Source organism: Sceloporus occidentalis, unplaced genomic scaffold, assembly GCF_023333645.1.
Source record: "Sceloporus occidentalis isolate IW3139 unplaced genomic scaffold, rSceOcc1.0.p SCAF_125, whole genome shotgun sequence".
Classification (NCBI taxonomy): Eukaryota; Metazoa; Chordata; class Lepidosauria; order Squamata; family Phrynosomatidae; genus Sceloporus; species Sceloporus occidentalis.
This window is the reverse complement of record NW_028317105.1, coordinates 674,838-702,563: the sequence shown is the minus strand read 5'-3', so window position 1 is coordinate 702,563 and position 27,726 is coordinate 674,838. Positions and strand designations below refer to the sequence as shown.

The 27,726-nt window shown below is 37.8% G+C and overlaps 1 protein-coding gene across 1 annotated transcript in view; it reads right to left on the bottom strand.

Moving 5' to 3' along the window:
- Window positions 1–17,134: 17,134 nt before the first annotated feature.
- The window catches only part of LOC149281985 (dachshund homolog 2-like), a 197,791-nt gene continuing 187,199 nt past the window's right edge, over window positions 17,135–27,726 (bottom strand). The window contains exons 8-12 of the mRNA XM_089498743.1: window positions 23,695–23,840; window positions 22,392–22,539; window positions 20,387–20,530; window positions 19,504–19,569; window positions 17,135–17,142 (exon numbers count right to left, since the gene is read on the bottom strand). Of these exons, the coding sequence (XP_089354869.1) occupies window positions 17,135–17,142; window positions 19,504–19,569; window positions 20,387–20,530; window positions 22,392–22,539; window positions 23,695–23,840 (512 nt within the window). The remainder of the gene's footprint in view (window positions 17,143–19,503; window positions 19,570–20,386; window positions 20,531–22,391; window positions 22,540–23,694; window positions 23,841–27,726) is intronic.

Sequence of the window (27,726 nt, the reverse complement as noted above, 5' to 3'; positions counted from 1 at the left end):
TGCAGTCAAGGATCTCTCAAGTACCTCAACATCAAGAACTTTCACCCAAATCAGGTCTTCTCTCCAACTGCTCCTCAGCCCAATTCACATTAAGGTTCATGTTAAAATGTATCAAGCATTCTTACTTGAGTAAGAACCAAGGGCTTTAAAGGTTTCACTTGAGGTTCAATTGGCAACCACGGCCACTAAAAGGACACCTGAGAGATTGTGTTTAGTGAATAAGCGCCTACAAATTAGACTCGGCCAAAAATGTCTCTGGTCCGAGGTGTGGCTGTCTTATTACTGAGACTTACTGCTGTATGTTCTAGTGAAATGTTAGAAAAAGAAATGTAACCAGCCAGAACCTTCATACCCATCTCTCTAGAGTGTTCAACTATTTTTTTCTAGACACTTAGGCTGATTTACGTATCCTTACTGAGAAGGGAAAAAAATAACAGATCTAATTCAGAAATATGACTGAGCGGTTGAATAGAGCAAGAAGGAGAGAGAAAGTGTGTACATGAGAGACGTCCATAGCCTTGGAAGAAGGCCAGCTTATTAATGAAACCTGACCATGCAAAACTGGTGCAATTCTCTTGTGCACATCTACTGCCATGTTTTAATATATTTAGCAAGGGGCCTGTCTTCCAACCCAAAAATTCAGAATTCTATTTTAGATGTCCGACTACTATTTTTTTTTTTTAAGGCAGAAGTATATGAAAAAAACATGAATGAACACTTTATAAATATTGAACAAAAGTATTTTTAGCTATCTCCCATCTCAACATCTTACAGTTCACTTCATCTAAATGTCATCTGCAGTAGAAATGGAACTACAGAAAACCAAGGAGCAACCTGGTTTAGAAAGAAACGTGGACCATGACCACTGTGGAAGTTCTGAAACATAACAGAGTTCTATGAAGGGCTGTGCCCATGGTAGCAGCAGGATAGGCAAGATGGCAGAATGACAGAGCAGCAAATGGAGCTGAGAAATTATCCGCTAAGATAACCTCTAGTCCCTGATGAAAACCCAACAGGCAAGTGAATCGCTCTCCTCTACCATATCTTGATGCTATTCGATTTCCCTGCTGGAACATTGTAGCTACTTAACCCCTTGACTGCTAACGACGGCATGGTGCCGTCGCTAGCAGTCCCAGTCAGGTGCTAACGATGGCACCATGCCGTCGCTAGCACTACCCTACCTTGATGGGGGTCTGTGGACCTCCATCACCACCTACCCCGGCGATCTGCCCCTTACATTGAAAGGCATCACCGGGACCACCCGATCCGGCCGGTGACGTCGCGCGTAATGACGCGATGACGTCACCGCGCAACTTTATTGAAAACTGACAATTGTCAGTTAAAGAGGTATGGGGGCATGCTGCTTAGATGCCTGTATCTCAGGCATCTAAGCAGCTACAGACCCTCAACATATACCGTTGGAAAGGTAATTGTGAAAGAAAGAATAAAAAATATTAAGTTAAAAAATAAAAATATAAAAAAAAAATGATTTGGGGGTCTCTAAAGGCAGATAAATAAAGATCAAAATTGCCTAGAGACCCCCAAATTAAATTACCTAAACATAAACTAGTTTAACTTTAAAAAAAAAAAAAGTTTAAGTATTCTAGCTAAATGATCACTGTGGTAGCCAATGTTACCACAGCGATCATATAGCTATAAAAAGTCACATTCCCTTTTTAAAAATGGCCGATACTAAATTTGAACCCCATGATCCCTTTGATCATGGGGTTAATTTTAGCCAATGGTAGAGGGAGGCAGCTTTTGAAATCTTGATGAACTGTAAATTAATTGCAAATATTATTAAAATCAGCCATTTAGCCTGTGCGGTACGTGAGTAACCATGTCATCGCTGGAGCGCCTTGCATTTTTACAGAAAAACTTATTTTTGCTGTAAAAGTGATTTTTTTTTTTCTCCCTTTATCATCATTTCTTTGGGATTGTAAGGGGAAAGAATGGTGTGTGCTACTGTGAGTAAATGTATGGAAAGAATGGCGTGTGCTTCTGCAAGTGAATGTTTGGAAAGTATGGTGTGTGCTTCTGCGAGTGAATGGAGAAATGAGAGGCGTGTGAATGGTCAGTAATTAGGGTTAAAGCCTTGACGTGGCATTACTGCAAGTTAAATTATGGCACAAAAAGTATACATTAGCAAAAACTACACCCCTTGGCGCATCAAATGAAGGGCTGCATGTGTTTCTAGTACAAACCTGGAGTGTGCAAGACACAAATGAACATGCCGCTATGGTTAGAAAAAACATATTTTCTAGCCGAATCGACATATTCTGTCATTGTTTGTGCACTCAACTTTTGTCCTAGAAATACATGTAACCCCTCATTTGAAGCGCCAAGGGGTGTAGTTTCTTGAAATGTGAACTTTATGAACCCTAATTTAACTTCCCAGATGTCTAGGCCACTTTAACTTCAGATATGGCAGATTTGATAATCTTGTAAAAAAATTGTCTTAAAACATTTAGGGGTGATGCCTGCAATTAGGCAGCTCTAGGCAGCTGGGAAGTTAAATTATGGTACATAAAGTAACTACAGAAACTACACCCTGCATGTATTCGTAGCACAAGACTGGAGTGCGCAAGACATAAATGAACTTGTCGCTTTTAATTTAATTTTTTTTTTCACTTATTTGTTGTGTACGTCAGATTTGTGATACAAATACAAATAAGACCTCATTTGCTGCAGCTTGGGGTGTAGTTTCTAAAAATATATAGTTTTGTTGGCATATTTTAACATCCCAGGCAGCTAGAGCTGTTTAATTGACGGCAGCCATGCATTAAATTTAAAGATGTCTTTTGTGATAGTCTAATAAATTTAACTTTTAGCAATAAAATATTAGAAAAACACAGTCTACTGTTCTCAATTTCTGTTTATTTTAGACCGGTTACCTACTACAAATATTTAGCAGCACAGCTTTTGATATTAGAGTTTAGATAAATAAAATTACAAACTAATTTTTATTGAGTCGGAAGTGAAAAATTACACTTTTTTCACATTTTTGGCTTTATTTTGCAAAACTAATATATTTGGAATCTGCTGGGTGTGCTGAAAAAAACAATATATAGTTTGTATAGTTTATTCCCAACAAATGTACTTCTAAACGCGTTTAAACGTCAGATGCACCAAAATGCCGAAAACCAGCTTAGCACCAGGGTGGGAAATGGCTTAGCAGCCAAGGGGTTTAAGCAAGGGTGAGTTTGACTCAGTAGTTCATCCATGTTCCAGATGTTCCCATCTCTTTATGACACATATATACGTATAGGCGTTGTACTCTGTATTCCCACTTTTCCAAACTATTAGCTACACGATTCTTTTCAGTTGATCCCTTGAGAGGTCATCCCTCTAAGCTGTTAGTATTTTGCCAGTAAAGTCAAATACAATTCCATTAAAAGTAAAATGTATGGAATGCCATGAAACATAGGAACATGGTATTTGAAGGCAAATAAGACTCATTGGGTCAATCTGGTCATTTTCATCTTGTAAACACTCAGTTAATCAGTCCTTGGTCTTGTCTTGAGGGTAGCCATATCATGCATCTTTAAACTCCATCATTGTATTAACCAAGAGATAACATCACGGCTTCCAATCCATCATACCAAAAAATCAGTTTCTGGACTTGTTGGCTAATAACATGTTACCAGCTTTAAAACGTATCATATAGAGTCATAGTGTATGCACATTAAGGCACAGATTTTGTCTGAATGTGAATAGAAGGAATTGTAGTGCTTGTTGGAGAAGACGGAAATAAATGTGTGCATTTTGTAAGATGCTGTTTATGAGTTTTAAACAGCCTGGCTATTTTTATTCTGTTCATCCTCTCAAAGGGAGAGGGGTGTAATGAAGCATGCAGCTAAAAGTAGGCTACACCTCAGCTGGAAAATGTCAAATTCTATTATGCATCTCTTAAAAGCATAAATCATGGGTGAAAACTCACAAAAAGGAGCCAGGAGAACAACACAATAGCATGATTGGGGAAAAAACGTAATATTTAAGAACACTTAATGTTACCATAAATATTCTAGGTCGCATTGGTTAACACCCTGCATATGAAATGAATGCGTAACTGGCTAACGCTATTCTCATAAACTAAATTATTAACTTTTATGCCTTAATATTCTCCTGGCAGCAGGGGTTGTTTAAATTGCAAGCTCTTTAGGACAACATTCCTTTTTCCATTATTTGCATTTATTTACACGTGAAGCAGCGTCTTGCAGAGAAAGTCACCTACATATCACATGACCGACAACAATGGCCGCCTCCAGGTCTGCAGATAAAGGAAATGTATTGGACCAAAACAGGATAAAACCAGGTTTTTGTCAATACCGACCTACATTACTGTATGCAGCCTTACGGTTTTTGCTCAAAGATAAAAATATTTCCTTCCCATTAGACTTCAGCAGCTTCTTTATTTTGGAGAGGAACCTGGACGAGCCACCCAGGTCTTAGGTTTCAGTCAAGGAGGGACACATATATTTATGTTGGGGAGAGCAGTCCAGAAGAGGAAGATTGGGGCATACCCACTCCCTTTATATGACGAGGGTAAGGTTAACTACCTTGGACTTCTGGAGAAAAAAAAATCAGTGGCTAAGGAACTATTTGTAAGACATGATTTAGAGGTTGGTGGTGTCATTGTTTTGCCATCCACTATCTAAATAAATGTCTTGGAAAAATGTGCTCTGAATGCATAATTGTGCCTGTACGTATAATTTACATACAATTTGTTTTCTCCGTAAGTAGCTTAAATGGAACAAGTAGGAGAGAAGAAAGCAACGTCTTAGGTTTTCAATTGTTTTTTTTCTTTCTTTCTTGCATTAATATCTAATTCCATCCACATAAGGGTTGCGCATTGGGGAAAAACAAATGTTTTATGAATTGAGCTTTTAAATAATAAATGCCCCGCTTACTGTCTGTTAAACTTGCCCTGATCTTTCTGTATACAAAGCCTCTTAGAAGTCAGCAAAGTATTAGCCGGTACAAAAAAAAAAAAGAGAATGTTTTTTTTCTATGGGAAAACCATAAACGTTTCTCAAAAATTAAGATAACACATCATAGCCTGTTTCCTAGTGTTTTGCATATTAATATAGCTAAAGTAAAAGAGTAAGTCATTTTAGAGTTTTTCCCTAGAGCTGCATACTTCTCCTTATATGTAATTATTCTCCGAGTGCATTAGATATTACTATGGTTCCCACAGCTGTATACACATCTATAAATCATTAATGAGGCAGTTAACTGAAACAAAACTATAAAAGATTTGCATTACCCGGCAGAACCTTTGCTTAATTGACTTCCAGTTATTTACAATTAATTTTTCCATTTGGAATAATGATTGCAAGCCACTGAGCTTTTTTATGGCTTAAAATGTAGATGCTGCCGATTCATCATAACTTTGTTCAACAAATAGTGTATAAATGACCGGTAATGAGCTTCGAGGTCATCAACTTAATAACGGTACATTCGAAAACATACTCAAAATATAAATTATTCCGAGAGTGTTCTACTTTTTGTTTTTGTTTGTTTGCTTGGTTGTTTTTTTATATTTTAACATGTTAAATAGTTTGCTTATATTTAAAAAAAAAAATGTGGCTAAGGAATTTTTGGCCCCATTCTCTGTCACCTAATTTAATCTAATTTAATCTAACGAGTACAGATTTGGATGTTATCTGATAATATAAATCGGTTTTAATATAGAATATTAAAACCCATTGTTTTTATCAGATATTGTCCATATTTATATCCGTTAGAGCTCGCACCTACTAATCACATCTACACTTATCTTCTTCTTTAGTTTTGTTACGGGTGCAAACATATGCCGAAATCCTCTAAAATGCATCCGATACAATAAAATACTACATAAATAGAATATTATTAGGATGGGGTCCTCAGCTTCCTAAAATAGCTCTGATTATGGAGCCTCAAAAATGTCTGCAAAGCTAAAGAAAAAAGTGCAAAAATACAGAACATGATACAAAAGCTTGATGGTGCTCAACAACACAAAACAAATAAGATTAGTTTTGCGTTACCACCCAAACGAAGCACAGAATGGAAATGCAATGCAAGCTCCCTAAGTGCATTGGGAGCCAGCAACCACAGAAGGGCTTCTCTAGCATCAATAAGCTGCGGCTGACATCGTTCATGGAATAAGCAAGGAGGTCTATATCCGGACTCACTGTTACACCTGGGGTGAACCCCAAACGTATATATTGTGCACATGGAAGTATAAGGCTACATTAACAGAGAAAAGAGCAATTAGCCTGCACTCTGGTGTGTCCCCCACATAAGAAAATCTCAAGTTTTGTTGCTTCCCCCCGCAGAGGAAATTTGCCTTGAATTTTGGTTCTTGGCTGCCCTTGTGAGTGGGATAAGGCTGATCTGTTGATGCTGGATTTTCCCTCTGTAATGGAACATAGTCCAAAGTAGCAAAACATGATATAACACCTAAGGATAGGGGAGTGGACAGGTGGAAAGGGATATCACAAAAGTCCAAGCGTTCATGGGACCAGAGGAGACGGGCTGATGATTCATGGTCTCCTCCTAGAGACTGCCAGTGATGGAGTAGTATTGAAGCCGGCTGAGGATCAGTCTAGTGGCAGTCTAGGACAGTGACCTGTTTCTTGCTCCAGATTAGGCCGTTCCGTGCAAACCACAAACCACAAGTCGCCCAGTGAAGTGTTCTGGGACAGCTTTTAGGCAGCCCTTTTAATATTCTGCGTTTAGAATATTCTAATTAATACCCAACTGCTCTGAAACCACATCCACTGTACCATTGTTGATGCTTGCAAAACTCTACGGTTTTAGCACAGACACAAAATTAACATAATAAGATATGTAGCGCCAATAGGTATTACCTAATATATATTTAAGTTGAGCTTTTTGGCCACCACGCCTCCTTGAAGACTACAGTGGGTCCCATTTCAGCAGAGGGGTCCTAGGAGAGCCCTTTTTTTTTTTTTTTTTTTTTTTTTTTTTTTTTTTTTTCCGGTTTCACCACTGATTCACCTTTGCTCAATTAATGGTGGGAAGTATGTGTTACCTTCAGTTGGGGAAAAAAAAAAATATTTCATTTTATTTATTTTTATAATATTATATTGCTTTTTGGCTGAGAGTAAATTATCAAATTTTTTCTGTCCTAATTTTTGAAGGGATAAAGCAGCAGTTTCCAATATGATATAGCATCAAGATTGTAAGATGGACAAAAAAATTCCACACCTGCGTTTTTAATATTTACATGTATAGTTATGTATTTATATATCATACTTTGCCCTTTTTAAAAAAAAATGTTTTAAATAAACATTAAATAATTGAGCAACATTCATACCATTGCATGTGGTGCTCTTGCATTTGATATTCACAGCCGATACTCCTTAAGCACCTTTTTTTTAATACCAGTGTGTCTAATTTTTTATTATTATTATTAAACCAGCCTCAGAGTGATACTCAGTAATTTTCTTTAAGCAGATTTTTGGATTATTTTATCCGTCCAAGTTAAAACAACACATGAAATCAGGCATCGACGAGTGGAAAGTCAAACGAAACAAAAAAAAAAGTTTTAATACTGTATCTTAGCAAGAACATTTTAACAAAGAAGTTGTATTTTAACTTAATATGGTACAACAGAGAAACCGTAGTTAAAAGTTTCCATTATCTAACACGCTACCGCAACTTCGTTTTGTTTAAAAGACCAAATTCCAAGCTGATTGTAAAAAGGAGTCGCAATCCCCATTATTCCAGCTGCCGAATGATGTGTTTTTACACACCTAGCTTGGTCGTTTCATTTTAAGCGTCATTTGTACAACTTTATTTTTATTTTTAAAAAAAATGTACACACTTTTTTTTTTTCTTCTTCTTCAAAATGTAATATATACTGAGGATCAGCCCTGGTAAACAAAGCAAAATTTTTAAACAAAATGATACTGTTCTGTGATGAGTGGTTATCAGTGATATAAACATTTTTCTGGTTGAGTCACAAGGAAAACTGGTACGGGACTTTGCCGAGTCTTGACAAACAATTGTGCCGAAGCTGAACAACATAGATAAATATCGAAACGAATGAGTCGAGTGCTGAAGGGTCTTGAAATGCGATGTCTAGTATCTAGCACTCAAAAAAATGTAAAGAAAAGAGAAGAAATATCAAAAAGAACAAATTCAAAGTCAGGTGGGTGATGGGGGGTAACTTTCAAATGTGCTTAAAAATGTTGATTTTGTTTTTTCTTCTGTTCCGAAAATCTACAATCTAACATTCTCATCTGGGTCAGATCGATACGACAATTTTGCTGGAAGTCCCTTGTTATCACTACAATGACATGGCAGCTCTGGATGCAGCAAACGCCACAATTGCTCAAATAAGTCCTTCTCATTTCATGCTTTATTTCATCTTTTTTTTAAATTTTATTTCATTTTTTTCTTTCGAAACCGAAGGCATCAGAGGTCGGGAGGAACCTTCCTTATGAACAGTGTAGTCTTCAGAAAACGATGTCCGTTGGCTTCTTCAATACATTATCGGAGGAGGCTTTATGTACGTCCTGTTTTCTAGGAAAAAGGGAACATAAAAGTGAATGAATAATTAATCTGATGCTCAAACAACTTTTAACTAATATTCATTTCTGTTTCGAAATATCCATTTGCAGCTTTTATTGATCCGGCGCAGGTTTCTATTTTTACTACGCAAACCACAACGAGAGCAGATACTGCATGCATCTTCAAGGATTCATTCGTTTCATTGTACAGTGCTACGGAATTTGATGGCGCTATATAAAACAATAAATAATAATAATAATTGTGTGTCTTCTTCAAAACATCTCTGATGTGTGTCAGGATCAAAACAGGGGGAGATCTGGATTAGTATAGTCAAAAAGGTATAAAAATGTATATTAAAAAACTCCATGTTTTTATCTAGTTGATATGAATGAGAGGATAGTAAATTTTCTTCAAAATGCACAGAAATCTTGGGTTACTGCAAACCGATTTGCTAAAATACGGTAACCAGAGGAGAAATCCAGAACCAAGATTAACGATGAACATTATTGGCAAAAGAAAACCCAAAGACCCCTGGCATATATATATTGATATTGTTGGGCTTCACCCATTAGGTGTCGCTGGGATTGTTGCATGGTGTGGATTCCCATGTTTCTCTTACAGATGTCTCCCAATCCCATTATAACATGTTATATATAACAATAGATGAGACTAGCTCTACCAAAAACCAACGAGTCCCCCAGTCAGGTCACAAACGATGGGGGAAAATCCTGTAACATTTCACTGGCCCCAAGCATTAGAGGAGTCCTGGTTTCTAACACCGGCCATGCAAGCAAAGTTGAGGCTAAATCCATAGATGTTGTGATGATAACGGAATGACCGTTTCGTGTAAGAATGAAAGCAAAATCAACATTTCTTCCTATCCCGTTTTGCATATGCCAATAGCGAATGCATTATAAGATAAGAACCATTATTGACCTGCTACGTGACACTGATCCTTGGAACAATTTCAAAGCTTGCCACATTTCAATTTCAAAATGCATTTCAGCCATAATATGAGTGATTTATCATTTAGCCGTAGCTGTCAGAATAAACACCTAGATAAAGCAAAAAACATCTGGAAGCGTAAACAGGGGAGAGCGGTGGCTGAATTTTAATCCAAAGCCGGCGTGCTCACTTCATTAGGAGCAGGAAGCAGCTAATTAGTAACTGAATGGTTTGGGCTTTAAGAGATCGTGTACTCCAAACAAAGATGATCTAATATGTATTCTGGATGTAAACATGAAACAAGACCGGGAAAAAACACAGAACAAAACATTTCAATAAAAATGTTTCAATGAGCCTGGGAAACTGTTTGAGATTCCAAAAAAACAACAACAAAAAAACAATAATTGAGGAAAATGAGATTAAAGTATTTATATACATTTGTAATAATGTAATCTTTCTTAATAAATATCGCTATCAATGCAGAAATATGACTTGGAAAATGTTATGTAAATATTAATCACTTAAGCGTTTGACCTCCAGCTACAGGGATCTCTAATATCCTATAATTTGCTATCTGCTTCAATCTGCTTCCTTTAAAAAAATATATATATTTGCCGAATAGACAAGAAAAATAAGTCTGCTAAGTGAAGTGCTTGAATAATACAGATAACAGTAAAGTTTAGCATAATTTATTTATAAGCAGGGTAAACAAAATTGGTTTAAAAACTAGCCTTCACAACACTGACATTTGTATATTATTTATGAAGTAAAGATGTAGTTAAAATAATTCATTATTTAAGATTCCATTTCCAACTTCTGTAAAAACTGAATACTGTGCAGCTCAACAGAGAGCATCTTACAGTTTTGGGGTTTTATTTATTAGAAATGGTGCAGTCTTGACGTTACCCTGAAAGTGAATGGTTCACAAGAGGACAAAATCAAGATATATACGATACATGGGGGGAAGAATTGCCGCATTAGTTTATCGGAAGTTGCTACCCAACTGCTGGCACTGACTGGTGTACAGCACACATTCGGCCACAAGAGTAAATACTGAGAAAGTCCACTGGAGACACATGCATCGTTTGCACGGTGTAGAGCTTAACGGTCGATAACACATCCTATCTAAGTTATGGTGGATAAAGGTGATGGAAAACCCTTCCACTAAAAGTTAGGGGTATGTAGAAGTATTAGTAAACACTCGTCTACAGACACCAGACAAGCCAGGCTTGTTGTTCCCTCAGAAATCTCATGGTGCTGCCACAACCACAAGGGATTCTGGGTAGGCGCATGCAAATAAGGTCAACAACGATCACCTTTTGCTTCTACATCCACTTTATACATGGATGCCTTGAAAGTAATTCCCCGCTGTACAAGACAGCCTTTAGACAAAACTCGGGAAGAGGTGCAATAGCCAGATCACCGCTCATGGACAGCTGTTTCATCCTTATTTTTATTTTTTGGGGGGAGCCCGAGGTGTTGTGCTCCTCTATGTGCTGCATTCTGTGCAAAGGGACGTACCAAACTGAATTCCTTCCCTCCCCTGCGGGTGGGCCAGATGAATTCCTTCCTTCCCCTGCGGGGGGGCCAGATGTTCAGGCCTAACCCCGAAAGGTAAGACCCCTTTAACTTCAGGTCAAAACCCCGAAGGGTAAAACCCCTTTATGGAGGAGGTAAGGGGCCATAAGGCTCCACTATACCTCTACCAGCTAAGTCAAGCTACAACCGCAGTGTAGTGCCCAAAAACAAAAGTGCCAAATCATAATCAAAAAACATGTAGTTGCCTCGCCGTGTTCAGTAACATGAAATCAGGCCAACAATTAATAGACATAAATAATTGTCCAGCCATTTCTGGCTAACATCAAATAAATACTGCTTATTCCACAAGGCCATAAGGGTCAGGAGAAATAAAGCGTGCACGGTAACAAAAGTCCTCGGTGCATATCATGTGCACACCTTCCACAGTGGACAAGGAGACTGTGAAAAAAGCAACTCCAGCATTATGCCAGGGCAAATAAGCACCTCAGGCTCCTCCCTACCTTAGCCTGTTCCATCCTTAACAGGACACATTGACATGAGATTGTAATACCGGCTTAACGCTTGAGGCTTGGGGTAGCACAAGAAATACCATTACATAAGTTATGGTGAGTAAAGGTGATGGAAACCCTTCCACTTAAAATTAAGGGGGTAAGAGAAGCATTATTACACACTCATCTACAGACACCAGACAAGCCAGAAGGCTTGTTGTTCCCTCAGAAATCTCATGGTGCTGCTGCAACCAGAGGGGATTCTGGGTAGGTGCATGCAAATAAGGTCAACAATTACCACCTTTTGCCTCTATTCTTCACCAGGATCCAAACCTGACAAGAAAAGTGTTACACTTTCTAAATCAACTTTACTTAAAGGATCATGGGAACTTCCATGGATACTACTGCTCCTAAACATTTTCATTCAGCATTGATGTCGATGTTGTTCTGAGACCCTTGCCCAACCTATAAAGTGTCCTATGTTACCAAACATGTACCACTGCCGATAGAGTCAATACATGGGGAGAAATGCAACAAAACTCATATTGTTTAGGCCTAAATCTACATATTAAGCTATAGTTCTGTTTTCTCCCTGACATTTTAAATAAATGTTGATACAATGGAACCGTACCTGGGAACACTAAGGTCTGACGTAAGTTTTTTTTTGGGGGGGGGGGTTTGCCCCAATTTTAGGGTCACAGGCACAGTCTGGAACTGAGTCCTTCCTTTTAAACTATATTGTTATCATACCTAAGACCGTCATTTGGTGCTTTTCCTACCAGTATGTTATGGTTGATATCCCTGCTTGAATGCAGGTGACTCAATCGTGTATCTTTAAATAATGGCAAGTCAAGGTTTCCACAAGGAGCTGTATAAGAACCAACTGATTAACACATTTTGTGAGTCACTCCATAGAATCTTAATGATGGGCTATTAATTCATATTTGAAGAATTTCAGGGTCAGCTTATTTCCTAGGTATGATAAAAATACCGTATTCGTTTGATTTAGGTTATTATTAATAAGCAATTTATTAAGAAGGCTGGGACATGAAAGCGAAGATTAAGTCTAAATAACAACCATTATAGACTGTACTAATGTCAGCTGAAAAACCTCAAATGTTCTTAGAACATCTAAAATGTTATATTAATGAACATTTTTTATTTTCTTCCCAATTAGAATTCATGTAGTATAAATAAATTGGATTTACCAATTCCGTCTGCCTGCCAGACTTAAATTCAATACACAGTTAGCCTCTCCGCCTTGATTCTAAGGCATGTGATAAAATGGTATAGACAAATCATCATTGATTTAATGTCACTCAGTGTAATCATGACTACTACTGGAATATAACTATGAGAAATACAGAGAACACCGTCTTCTTCTGCCTTCTTCTGTTTAAGTAATTTGAACATGTTAGAAACATTACAGTAATAAGGAAAAAACAGTTTACCAAAGAAGAATGGGTATTAAAGTACTCTGTGAGTTCTTGCCATGACTGTAGGTACCAGGTTAATTGGGAGTCTCTGTGCAGGTTTCTCCAGACCCTGGGTGAGGAAGGCAGCTTTAGAAGTGCCGGGTTGCTGACCGAGGTCTTCTGCAGCCTTAGACTTCGTAGGCACCATCTACAGGCACAAAACTAACAGGAATTGGCCGACGGGAAGGCCCGCGGGAACTGGCAGCAGACTGGGGAACTGGCAGACGGCACAGAGTCTGGGGACATGGGGAAGATGGGAATCCCAGAAAGACTCTGGGTGGTGACATGGGCAGGTGAAATGTCTACAATGGTTGGAGTGTCCCTTTAAACCTTCCAATGGAAGAATACAATGTCAGATCTGCTGAGGTTTACTTACTTAAGATACCAGAGAGTGCAATTCACGTTTCGTGTAAGTGGAACAGCACCTTTAAGAGTTTTAGCAAAGTCAACCTTGACGCGATGTTTTGTGGAGATAAGCAGGATCGGTGCTTGTCTGACTAATGTGTCCTGGCATACACGAGATCCAGAGCACAGGAGACTACTTAGCCCTTTAAAACAGTTCAATGTAAACGATATACGGCTTTATAGCGTTTCACCGTTCCGCGCATGGAAGATTTGTATGAGCCTCTGTGCAATAAATGCATTCATTTATTTCGTTTTCTCACTAATCAAATATTCATTTACGTGGGTTTCGTTCCATTAAAGAGAGTATTATACAAAGGTGAGCAAAACTGTAGATTTAGTTTAAAGCCTAATCTCGTTCTCAAGGGGTAATATTGACTATATAAAAACTGTATAAATGATATTCGGTAACACTAAAATATGCTTATAGCCCCCTTGTGCCCGTTCCTTTGCTTTATAACCTACAGCGAAATGCATGAATAGCTTAATAAGCAAGGCATTTGAAGAGGATTTTACACAGAGTAAAGATCTTACAAATTCTCGCAGCGCTGAAAAATCCTTCAATAATTGTAATTCTCCCTAAGGAGGCACATTTTAGAGAAGAAAATGCTGGGTAAATCATTGTGTGTCGTAAAACGCGGGGTAAAAAAGGACAAAAGCAGAGCCGCGCGCGCAAAATAAACAAATCAACGTTTTATTTTAGTTTTTGTTTTTTTAAACAGACTGAAGAAATGTTGAGATTTTTAAGAAAAAGATAAATTCGAGGATTGGGTTTTGCTGCGCTTCGAAGAAGCATTAATCTAACCAGATACGTTCGACCCTGAATCTCAGGGTTTTTCCCCCCAATCTCAAGGTCTCAGGGTGAAAGGACAGATTCTAATCGTATCTAAGACAGTATCTAAGCCAAGGTTTTCCACCCGGACAGGTATTAGAGCCATTAGATGAGTCGCTACATGGAATCTGCATGATGGGCCATTAAAGGGTTAATATTTCAAGAGTTTTAAAGTCATATAATTTAGAAAGTTCCCCCGGTACGATCACTTCTAATTGTCTACTATGTGTGGTCGTACTTTCCATAAGGCCGTGTAAAGTAGGATGACCAGCCGGGCTGACCCTACCATATAGGAAGGGTGCTGAGCTTTTAAGGTGCGCCCCCAAGAGGTTCTTCCCTATGTCAGCAGGCAACCGTACGAAAGAGGGGGCTTCGGAAACATAGCTTGCCTATGGTCCAACTATGCTAGCCTAGAACTCCTAGGGGGGGAACTTCCCCTGTTTTGTAGGCAATGTCCCTGGACCGCGGTCTTTCCACGGTTTTCAGTTGTCTGAAGGCGTCCCCCCATATCTTTAAAAAGGCAAGTTATGTTTCGGGAGTAACCTCGGCTTTTATTTTAAATGCTATAAAATATATCAACCATAGTCAATAGAATTTCTCATTGCAATTTGAAAAACAAAAAATGTATATTTAAATATTTAATGTTGTCAGCCATGTTTAAAGCTGCTGTTCCACTTAGACAAAACAGTAAAAACACTCTCTCCCTGCCGATCAGTCGTTGCACCCTTTTCCCCTTAAGGTATAATCACCGTAACAGAACATTTTCTGTTTCTATGACAACTTACCGACGTCTACTTTCGTGTCACATGACAATGAAGCATTCCCTGAAAAATTAAAGAGACTCTGACGCGCTTAAAACGCTCAATCTGGGAAGGGTTTGGGACTTAAATAATGTTACTAATGTAGAATACATACGAATGTAACCGTTTAAAAATTGTATCCAGATCTTACCGACCGGGCGTTCTTAGGGCAGAATGAAATAGCGCATACGGGATTCTGAACCTACAAGCCTACACTCTACTCATAAGTAACTCCAGAGAAAAATGCAGACACAAGGAAATTAATTGGGAAGTCGGTAGCTGAAAGCGATACATGACAACAGGCCAAAGTAATGTTATTGTAAACGGGAGTCACTAAGGTTACTCAATAATTTACCAGCTTGGTTGTCTCAAAGATGCTGACTGGGCAGAACAAGCTTTTTAAGCTAACAACTCTCCGGAGCTGTGTACAGTGAGACCTACGAATCGCATCCATTAAGTGAATAAGATGTAGATGCAATTCCGAACATGCTTCAAGACTCCGACTCAATTAAATCGTCGAGCTCCCCTGTCATCGGAACGTTCGCCGGGACGGTGGGAAGAATCTCTTCATCTTTACGTTCGCAATCCCAACACAGTGCCAGTTGTCTCCTTGGTTAAAATAAGATGTAAAATAGGGAGCAAAATTGAAAAATGTAATACATGTTCACCAAAGAATATAGAAACATAGAATTAAATGGCCCATTCGGCCTACTAAACGGATTTTATCCGTGGACCTCGAACCACCAATAGAAACTTGAGTTGTGTGGTTTTTTTTTATCTCTCTTGAAAGATTACTCCAGATCCCTTAAAATGAAGAGTTTCCTGGGTTCATCAAAAAACTACAAGAATAGAGAGAAATGAAAACTGTATGGGATCCCTGAAAACACCAGATTCACACCAGATCTTTAAAGACACAAGCAGCCCATAGCATTAATAGGTCTACAGATCCCTTCAAAGGAACAGCAGCAGATCTTTTAGGCACCTGGCGCACCCTAACACAATATCAGAATGTGATCTCGTTTCCATGCTGAAAGCTTTTTTTAATCATTTATTGGAATCATTGTGTAAAAAAGCGTGCATTTCAATCTCTGCGCGCGAGTGGAAACAGGCGTCTTCCCTTGATGGGTTCATACACATTGTATTGATTGATTATTGATCTAGTACAGATGCACGGCTCTTTAAAAGGTCACTTCTAATCAGGGGGTCATATATATATATATATATTTTAAGAAATTAGCTGGATTCTGAACATTACATACCTGGAATGTTGGTAAATGTGCTACAATTATCCCCGTTAGCGCCCAGTTGGGCGAACCACATCCACCCTACAGGCTTTGTTTGGTTACTGTTCTCGGAATGGTCATCTAGCTTGCACCCTACAGGCTTGTGAAGGATGGGGTGGATGATGGGGGTTGTTGTCAAATAATATACCCAGGTTGAAGGGAGACGCAGTCCAGGATAATCTAGAAGAGGGGAATTTAAAGCTATCCCTGTATCCAGACAGAAGAGCAGAGATGGAGCATATCGGCAGGATTTCTATACCAATGTTTGGACTGTAAGTGGCTTGCTTATGGTCCTAGCAGTGGTCCTTCAAGAATGGTGGCATTTCAAAACAGTACAAATATCCTTAGTTTAACCTGTATTCAAGCAGGGATTGTAGGTGTGATATGCCAGTGGAACAAAAAACACCCATCTTATGATCTCAGCTCCAGAGTATAACCGTATTCACCCTGAGACCAGGCAATTGGGGTACAAACAGGCAAAACCCTTAGTTTTTAGAGATGACTCCATCTAAGTTGTTGGAAGATTTAATTTGTATTTGGCTGTATTTCGATTAAAAAAGGCAACAAATTTCAGTATAAATGTTCAAATATATTAGTTTTAAATGGTTTTATTCTACAAGTGGTCACCCTATACAATGCTCCATAAATGTGCTCCAGCCGTGCTTAACCCTCTTAGTGCCAGAGGGCAGTACAATGTACTAAACAATTTACTGACACAAGTATATAGAAGCTAGACACCCACTTCCAAGGATGGACTGGTAAAGAGAAAAAAAAACAAAATTTTGTGTTTATTGTAAAAAAAAAATACAAAAAATATATATATATATGTTATGGAATAAATTGATAATCTCTAAGAAACTGAAAAAAAGAAATTTCAAAAAATATAAATTTGCAAATTAAATTAAATTTTATTAGATCCTAAAATATACTTTTAAGATCACGCATTATTTGACCATTGTATGGAAAAAAAAACCAGAGTGTCCATGATACGCCACTCTCATTAAAAATCAATGTCCCTTTCCCCAATTTCTATGACGGGTATAGGTTCCGAGTCCATACTGCCCCGGGAATCTTGCCCGCAGCCTTAAGCGTTTGGAAGGCTGTAGATGATACATTGTACAAACAACTCCTAACAATGAAATCATATAAAACTTAAGCAAGGTATAAACATGCAAAAGAAGAATTCTCGGTGCGGTCATAAAGTGATGTTATTTTCTGTTCAGCAGTTCACGTTACTGCTGCTCGTGCTAATTAATTAAAGGAGCTGTTTCCATAATGTGCAAACAGGGAATCTGAGAAAGCGAGAAGGCTTTTAGGTCTCGGAGAGAAGTTAAGTCAATCCGGGAGCGGGCAATCAAATGTAATGAAATCACTTGTCAGTGCTAAGCTTGCAAAAACTGTGAAGTTTGACTAGGGAGTAAAAGGATTATAATTAGATTTCCAATAGGATAATAACTAAATGGCACAGAGCAGTAAAGAGAAAATATTACTTTGTTGGCTAATGGTGGTGCTGCTGTTCAGTTTAGTATTTTTTTATTTTTCCTTTTTTTTCTTTTTTTTTTTTTCCGGCGATCTTGTTGTTGCTAATTCAATTTGCTTTTATCAGCAAAAAAACACTCCTTCAATGATACTCGAATGTCATTTGCAAGAATCATTGATCTCAAGGTGCTTTTAATGACACCCAATATGTTTTGCTATGTGAATGGGAGACTGAGGGGGTGAAATGGTTAATGACGGGTGCTTTTATTCACCATCAGATCTTAGAGTCACACATGACTTTATATCTTCTAAGCGTTGGTTTTTGGACCCCGAACCCCTCTCTCTGTTCCTTTTTCCTCCCCAGTTGTCCCTTTTTTTTTCTAGGATCTCAGAATGTTTGCTGGGTATGAGGGTTCTCCAGCCGTAAAAGCCACGATAATTTATATAGAAACAGCAAGAAATATATGTATTAAATATATTGTGTGAGAATAACACACTGTTATAAATGCCCGAAAATTCCTATTAAAGCCCCTCCTCAGCCACGCCCCTAACCACACCCTACAATGCAAAAGTGCCCCCCTTTGGCCATATGGAATGTCGGGGGGGTATTAACTTGTCATAAACCATGCGGTTCATTTCGATGACACAATACCGTGCAGATGGCGGGCTGTATGTTTCACTCCACCCTTTCCCGAGGCATAAAGTACCGGTCTCTACTACCTCTAGAATGAGTTTATTGCCCCAAGATGTCAGCAGCCGTGCATACGTATAACTCACTCTCTTTATGTCTATTTATACAAGAGAAATTACATTTGTGCTCCATACAGCAGCCCAGCAAGGACAGAGTTAAGAAATAGAATGTCTCCTTTTATTAACATGTGTAGTGCTGGTCTGCTGACCATAGAGGTTACGCTATGCTTACTTTACCATACTTCTCATGTGTCCCAGTTTCTACAAGATAGTCCTAATTATCAGGCCCTGCCCTGCCACCCTATGTAGCTGCCCCACTGTCCTTTTGCAGCATTGACCTCCATCACAGCTTCCATGACGCCAACTAATATACTGCTACTGATGTAGAGCTTGGGGGAAAGTGGGGCAAAATCGAGACTGTCAAGCACAAAGCCGTCCAGATGGGTGGCATGTGACCCCGACACCGGTGACCCAAACTACTTAGAGATTTATAAAATTAAACATTTAAACATGGAGTAGTCACCATGGCAACCAAGGAACGATGCTGAAGAGGGGTCCTTCTTTGGCACTTAGCACCGGTCCTTAACATTAAACGGTCACGCGTTGTAATTTTCCCATAAACATATAAAACATTAACGATAGCTGATTAGCAAAAATAAAAAGATTAGTTATTAGCGCAGATTATACATGGCTGACTTTGGGCTTAGGGGTATAATTAAACACTTCCTGAAGCGGAGGATGAAATTCACACATTTCACTTGTGAAATAAATTATCGTCCGTCCGCCGCCACTCAGAAACACATTATTTCGAGCAAAAGGTCAAACGAAATCAACCACCACAAGAGCTGCCGATATCCAGATGCGCATCGCCATCTCCCATAAATCAGGGGGAAATATTGCGTTTTATGTCCGTCCTGTTCCTGCATGAGGCATTCGCCAATAAAAGAGAACTTAACAGCTCCCATTCGCAAGGAAAGTGTAATCCTATAGGGGGTCCGAGCCGCCTATTCTCGTGGGACCCTTAAGACTGTAGTTTTCGCAATTATTTACCTTGCATTGGGGGGCTATCATGTTGCGACCCGCTGTGTTCTGTTTCCATCTCTGGGATGCAAGCGTCTGCAAAACATCAAATTATTAATGATTAGATGGAATTAATAGATATTTTTTTAAATCATTTAGTTACAAGAACTGCGGGTAAATTGGGCATTTTGTAACATATAGAAATATATATAAAGAAGAGAGAGAGGGGGTAGGATGGAAACATTTAAATACATGAAGGGGTTTAACAAAGTCCAGGAGGGAAGTTTATTTTAAAGGAGGAGATATGTTAGAACAAGAAGAGGGTTGTAAATAAGTGGAACAGCCTCCTAGTAGAAGTGGTAGAATTCCCAGTGTAGGGATTCACACCTCGGTGAGCATTATGCCTATCCCTGGCATGTTTGCATTTCCTCGCTGTATCAGCATCTACCACTTCTGCTGCCAGGCTGTTCCATTTATCTACTACCTTCTCAGTACAGCAAAACCTCTGTACATTAGCGACTGTTTATAAATAACAACGGCAATGCAGACAGATCTACGACAGCCAGGGACAGCCGACCCAAACTAGACAGTGATACAATCAATATATATATATGTATGCTGTGTATGAGTTCTTTTTATTTTGCTAATAAATGACAAGCTAACATATCACATGGTGGGACGAGGGGATCCTGACAAACCCAAATCCTCTTATAGATAATGTTACTATCTTAATGCTGGATTTGGATGTAATAGATTGTAAACTTGCAGTCCGATGTCTTAACCTGCGTTAATCTTATTGCCCATTTTGTATATGGCCACCTTCCTTTTGTAACAGCGCTATGTACTCTGTTGGCGCTCTACGGATAGTGTCATGTAATAACTTCAGGTTGGTTATGTTCCGGGGCTGCGTTACCGTTTAACATCCGCAGTCCCTCTCCTGACGTGGCTTGTTTAAGTGCCTGTTCAACTTGCTCCCTTCTTTTCGACTCGAACTCCAGGGCTTCCTGCAATTTTCTCTTAGCCTTTTTCTCTTTCTTCAAGCGCTTCTGAATTGTTGCTGAAAGATAGAAAAATAACAACCGTTACAGTCGGTTCTATTCTCGGAGGTATCTTCTTCCCGAACGAGTCTGATCTCCCTCTACGAAGTCCCCTCTATAATCGTTTCCAATAGCTGAGCGCCGGGGGATACAAATGTTGTTGTTTTCATATTCCTTTTAAACTGTATGTCGTCTAATATCTCAAAATAATAAAAAAGCTTAAGAATTATAATATATATGTCCAAAGAAAAAAATTATATATATATATATATATATATATATATATATATATATACACATATCAAATATACATCCAATTAGGCATTAAAAGACTCTCATTCTGGACAAATAACAATAAACGCAAATTTATACAGAAATATTTTAATTGCAGTTCTTTGCCATACCAACTAATATTCTTTACTAGAACTAATATCTTCTTATTGTATATAATAAATTAGAGAATAAAGCCTCACTAGCTGCACAAGTATTATATAAATCTACTTATGTTCCTTTTTATTTATTTTATCCTGGCATGATTTCAAGTATTAAATATATAAAAATAAATGAATAAATCACCAAGAGGAATAAAAATAAATTTAAAAAAATCACCAACTTTGTGTTAAATAGGCAATGTTTGACTTACGGTATTCTTAAAAAACATCTGGAAATGTGTGTGGAATATATATATATATATACCGTATATAATTATATATATATATAAATTAAAATCTCTCTAAAACAAAGTTATTTTCTTCTAAATTTTTTGTACTTAACACTTAAAATATCAGTAAATAGGATAACTTGTAATCACTATTGTTAAATAGTAATGTTAATTTATATAATTACGACAGCATCATTATCTTTTAATCTTCAGGAAGGAGTTCTGCAGAATAATTGTGATATATTACTATTCTTATATCTTTTCCTGGAGCATATAAATATGTTTCTCTGGTTGCGAGAGTATTTCATGAAGAAGAATGTTCTTTGGATGAGATCTATACACTTTCTAATGAGATATTTCATACCGGTCCCAGACTATATTCAGTATAATGGTTGCTTAACAGCTTCTCGGTGATATATTCAAATGGAACAAAGCGTGCAACACTCAATATATTTAGCTAAAGAGTAAAACGAAACTATTTCAATCCTGCTAATTTCACCAATGACAGAAAAAGGCCTGCCAAAGCGTTATCAATTTTATTATTTCCTACTTAACTCGCCTATTTATAAAAGATGACAACCCGTAATATTTTTTAATCCAATGCAAAGTAAATGATTGTAAGAAAAATGACTATTTAACGTATTATCGTTCTTTTAATGCCTTTTTAATACACATAGGACTTAATAATTAATTTTCTATCTAAAGAAGAGTCCTGAAAGCATATATATATATATATATACATATATACATACATATACATATACATATATATATACATATATACATACACGTACATACATATACACACACACATCTTTTTGGTCTTATAGAAGGTATTACTTTTGGCTAAAGACTACAGCTATATCTGTTTTCCTTAATTTTCCCATTATAACTATTTATTTTCTGTTTAAAGAAAAATCGATCTCAAAAAAACATTTTTTACTATTTACATTTTTTTTTTTCTTACATCTATTTACTTTTTTTTTTAACGACACTACTGCCTCCCTCCGCGATGCTTGGAGTTTCTTTAAGGGACAATACACAGGGCTTCTATAGCCATCTTTTGTACAGATGCTATAGATGGGGCAGTATCGGGTTCCCACCATAGTTGTAGTGCCTCGGGACAGACGTACAGGTAATGATGTTTCTAATGCTGTGTTTACTTACTAATGTTAAAAAAAGCAGAGCTGGTGGAACAGCACCTTTAGAATAAGCCTTACCTCGGCTCTGTAACTCTGCAGTCAGCTGTCTCTCCAGATTTTCCCGAAGTTCTCTCTCCCGGCAAAGTTCCAACTTTAACTCCTTCTTCTCCTGCTGTATTTGTTTCTCTTGTACTCTGGCGTTATCGACTGCGACTTTTAGAAGGCCCTGAAAACAAAGTGGTCATTATTCGCTGAGCAGCACTTAAATATAAGGCGCAGGGCCTTGGCAAGGTTAGTGTAGGGTGCCACTAGTCATTACTGCTGAAGAGTGAACAAACAGATCCGTAAACTCTGGGCCCGTGTCTACTAAACTGCGGTATTTATTGTGTCGCATAGGATGCCTTTTTAAAGAACGGGTCACAAGGAGCCATTTCGCAAAGGAGCTTCTGCACCACACCATTTAGTAGACATGGCTGGCTGTAATCTTAACATGCGTCCCTCCTCCCGTAAACAGCTAATTACAGCAGGTACTTTAAATTCATAATACTTTAAAGATCATCATTAGGATAAAAAAGGAGAAATCTGGTAGTTTCGCTGTCAAAATGTCTTCTTAAATTGTTTTTGAAATGTTTATCAATCAAGACATTGTTCTTCAATTTAGTACAACGTGCGTCAGTAATGTATTTATTAAGGGGCTTCACAGAGACTACTGAGTACACCTATTAGTGAGAAATATATGGATTTGAGGCTATTTCGTTCCATCCTTTGTGCAACAATTGAAAAATGGAGATTTAGGTCCGCGTAGTCCTTCGGTGATTAAGTATAATGTATCGAATTTGTAAAATGAAAACATGTTTGGTGGATGTAAGCGGAAAGCACGGGTTGGAATATTAAGTAACTGATGGACTGCAGGATGAGAACACCGCCTGCCCGGCGGAGGCTTCATTTACTGCAGTTTATTAATAACAGCTTTCGTATTCTGCCTTCGTTAAGAGATCCTTCAATTGGCCATTTTAAGCAAAAATAAGATTTTAAAAGGATCTTGGAATTTAATGATTTTTCTAACTGCAGAAATGTATATTTATTGATCTTTCATCATTCTCAGGCTGTTGTTGGCCATCAACGCATATCTATGAGCTTTTCTAGTTGACTTCCAGTTGAACTTAATGTTACTCAACCTTTGGAATCTTACCATGCTCCTATTTTTTATAAATTGCTTAATTTTTGGGGATTTTTTTTAATGAAACTTCCATAATACCAAGGTTGGAGAAGACAAGGAACCCATGCAAGGTGTGGATTAGTGAGATGGTCTGGGGTGGCCCCCCTAACATGAATGGTCTCCTATTGGAAGATACCGGCGGAAACATCAACGTGTAAATACCTGAATGTTAGTTAGAAGAGTTTCTACGGATGACAAGCCATCGGCAAACAAGAAGGGTGCAGGGAATCCGGGCGGTAAGGTCTGTCCGGCCAGTTGGACTTTATCCAAATGTGGTTTTATTATTGGAATGGCAATTTGGATGTCATCTGCAAAAAAAAAAACCCAGAATACCGAATTACAGAATAGTGATAATAATAAGTTACTAAGAAAGCCCGTTTAACTTTTTTTGTCGTTGGTTAAGGGAAGCCAAGATGCGAAGAACTGATGTCTTCTAAATCTACTTTATCAAATCCTTCTCGGAAACTGTGGGAACACTAGAATATATGACAGCAGTCGCAGCAGGAGCAGATGTGCGGTACGGCTTGACTAATAAATTAAAGAAATGTTTGAATGCTGCTCCATAAACTAATGTGATCAGATGTAGTGCGGATATTTAGTTCCGTGATTTAGGAACAGTAAGGACAATAAAGTATATATGAAGAATATATTAGAAGTGAAGGGGATCGCTCCCTGAACACAGCTCATCCCTCTGGAGCACAAAGAGTTAATACGGGATACACAGAATAATTAACAGCTATGTTATACTAACAGCAGGTCAGGCCGTGCTGACCGCCATCCAGTAGGGGAATGTTCAGTATCAGCGATTAACCTAATGAGTGCCAGAGGGAAGTGAAAAGCTTTCCCTTGCTCACCTCCATTAAAGATTATTTTGATCATTCAAATGGGAAGCCGCTCTTTTTAATATTATTTGAATATGACCTTTGGATGACACACAAAAATGCAATAACTCACCCTAAAACATATATCATTCTAGCATTAGAGTTTTTAGGATCTATTTAAAAATAAACCAACCTGTGAGTGATTACATTTCATTTATTTGTTACAATAGGGGACACGTTTTTACCATGACTAATTAAAAGTGACAATGACATCAACGCGTGTTAAGATAAGGAAAAGAGGGCTGCGATCAATGAAACCACTCATGAGATAGCAATCTATCAATGATGTTCCATTTTTAATTTCATTTTTTAAGTAAACTTGTATACTTATAATGATGTTTGCTAAAAATTCCTTCCTGTGCAACTAGATAGATAGATAGATAAATGGATGGATGGATGGATGGATAGATAGATAGATAGATAGATAGATAGATAGATAGATGATGGATGGATAGATAGATAGATAGATAGATAATGGATGGATGGATGGATGGATGGATAGATAGATAAATAGATAGATAGATAGATAGATAAGGAGATAGATTGATAGATAGATAGATAGATAGATAGATGGGTAGGTAGGTAGATAGATAAATAGATAATAGGTAGGTAGATAGATAGATAGATAAATAGATAATAGGTAGATACCACCTACTTGAAAACATTAAAGATAATTAAACTAAACATTTTTTGGGAAGAAGGGGACACTAAGGAAATGGAAAAGGTATCAAAGTCCATATGATGTCTGAAGTGTCCCTTTAAACCTAACATTCTTTTTTGGAAGAGAATGGATTTCACAATATGACACGAACTCCATAGACAAGAAGACACGAGTTATTTCAATATAACACCCAAGGCTGTATATGGAGTCACAAACACAGTAGATAATGTGCGAAGGGACAGGTCCCAGAACGGAACGCTGACATCCGTAGACTTCCATCGCCCGCATTTGGAGCACTTCGACATTACCATCACACCTGCGGCACGTCACCTCGAAGAGTTATTAGATAGACATGTGCATGAATATAGTTTTCATTTTTTATTTAAAAGTATAGTGATATTGCCACTCAAAAAAACAGTTCAATTTCCCTCTTCAATACATAGCAGGGCATAAACTCTGTTGAAATAATGTTTCCAATACTATTTTAAATGACTCGTTTTGAGCAAAAAGTGCAGCAAAATATATCACCTCTTTGGAGAAAAAAAAAAAGGTTATGAAGGACGTTTCTGCTTCAATTGCTTTTTTTTTTGGTAAAACCTTCCTCCAAATATATTAGCTTTAAGTACTTGATACATTTGTTTTTCTAAAGGCAATTGCACAACTGTCCTTAAGGCTCCATTTGTCAAACGCCCTTGTCATATTAATTCCAAGATTTACAATTAGACCGAGGTACAATTACTATTTTTTTTTCTTCTTCTTCTTTTTTATAATTCCACTGGGAACCAGCAAATCAGTTACAAACACACGGAGACATGATTAAAGTGCAGGGCTTTAACGTTTGTATCATGAAATGCAGACAAATTCCTTTTTTCGAGACAGACGCGATCTCTGTTATGTTTCGGAGGAGAGAATACAACAACAACAAAAAAAAACCACATTTGCTAACAAAGAATATAATGGAGAATTTTTCTCTCTTTTTATTTATTTGAAATCCATATGAGGGGGTCTCGGGGCACCAGACTGTACAATGGGAATAGAACCCCTCCGGCCCCATTTAGTCTGACGATTTCTCCTGATGTAAGAACTTTACAACCTTAATCAGTTGTCGGTCTCATCTTAGGACCAGGAGCCATATGCCTACCCCATGCATGTTTAGAAATCTATATAACGTATACAGAAAGGAGAATATATATATATATATATATATATATACAGCGATCTATTGCGAGTAAATACGGTAAACATTAATATATCAGAGGGGTTGATGTTTCACCGGGGTTAGAGGTCAAACTGGATGATGCCTTTATTGAAGTATAATAGATTGCAAGCTTTTCAGACTACCCAGGCTTCTTCTTCAGGTATACCATAATATAGTAAGGCCTAGAAGAGACCTAAATGGTTTCAAAAGCTTGCAATCTATTATACCTCAGTTAGCCAATAAAGGTTTTTTAATTTGTTGTTTTTTTTTCTTTCTACAGCTAATACAGTACAATTATTTGGCATCAGGGCTATCCAAGATACTCCTCATTACTTTGATACAGATAAGGGGAAAGCAGTTCCTTCGAGACCCCCTTGGGCAGTTAAAGTACCCCCTTGGATCAACAAAGTTGAAATTACTAAACAAAATGACTGCTTCCAAGAAGGACATCATAACCTACAATGAGCAGATCAAGGTCAGAGCTGAACGAAGAACTAAGGAACAAAACACTTTTCTTCAATCTGCACTGCGATATTGTGTAGCCTTAAAACATTTGTGAATGTTAACAATGTAACACTTAGTATTTCATGCGTCTGCATGAGTTAGGGCTTCTTGTTTTACATTTAATGTATTAGCAGCAACGTTAAATGTCGTTCTGCTCCCTTATTAAGCTATATATATTTGCTGCTGAGTAATGCACTTAATATGTAATTTTGACAGAGCTAGTTATTCTTCTCGCCTATTTGCTTATTTATAAACATGTTGACGTGAATCCATTGTTCTCCTATTAAATAAGTCAGAATGATGACAGTGGGGAAAATATGGTCAAAAGCTGTAACTGCTGTTTTGTTAAGTTTTTTTAGTGTTACGACTATGCCATACATCTTTAGCTTTGTGTGGGAGCATGGATGTGTGTGCATGAATGTGAATAAGAGTGTGAACGGGCAAGAATGAGAGTGTGAAGGAGAGTGAATGAGAGTGTGAGAGCATGAGTGTGGGAGCGTGACTGAGAGTAGGAGAGAGTGAATTTATATATTATGATATAGCAATGGATGCAGGCATGGTTGTGGTAGTGAGGGGGGCAGCATTTGGCTCTGCCTCTGCATAGGCAAATTAATCCAAAATTCACCTAAACTGTATCATTGGTTAATCCAATGGCCGACATAGAAACTTAAATTGAGCAGGGCAGCATGTGGATTGGAATTTAAAGGTACTGTTCCGCTTACATAAATCACTAATATTGAGCAGATATTTTATTTTATGTGTTTATCTGAAGTGTTAGTCACATAATAACAACACAAAAACTTTTTAGAAGCTTTTTCAGTCGTTATGAGAACCATTTTTTTAATGATTTTGGGTCAAATGACAATTATTACTGGGACAAACCTTTATGTGAAAGATTTATTTCAAAGGATGGTTTGACTACTCAGCAGAACCTGCAATTTTGTGCTTAA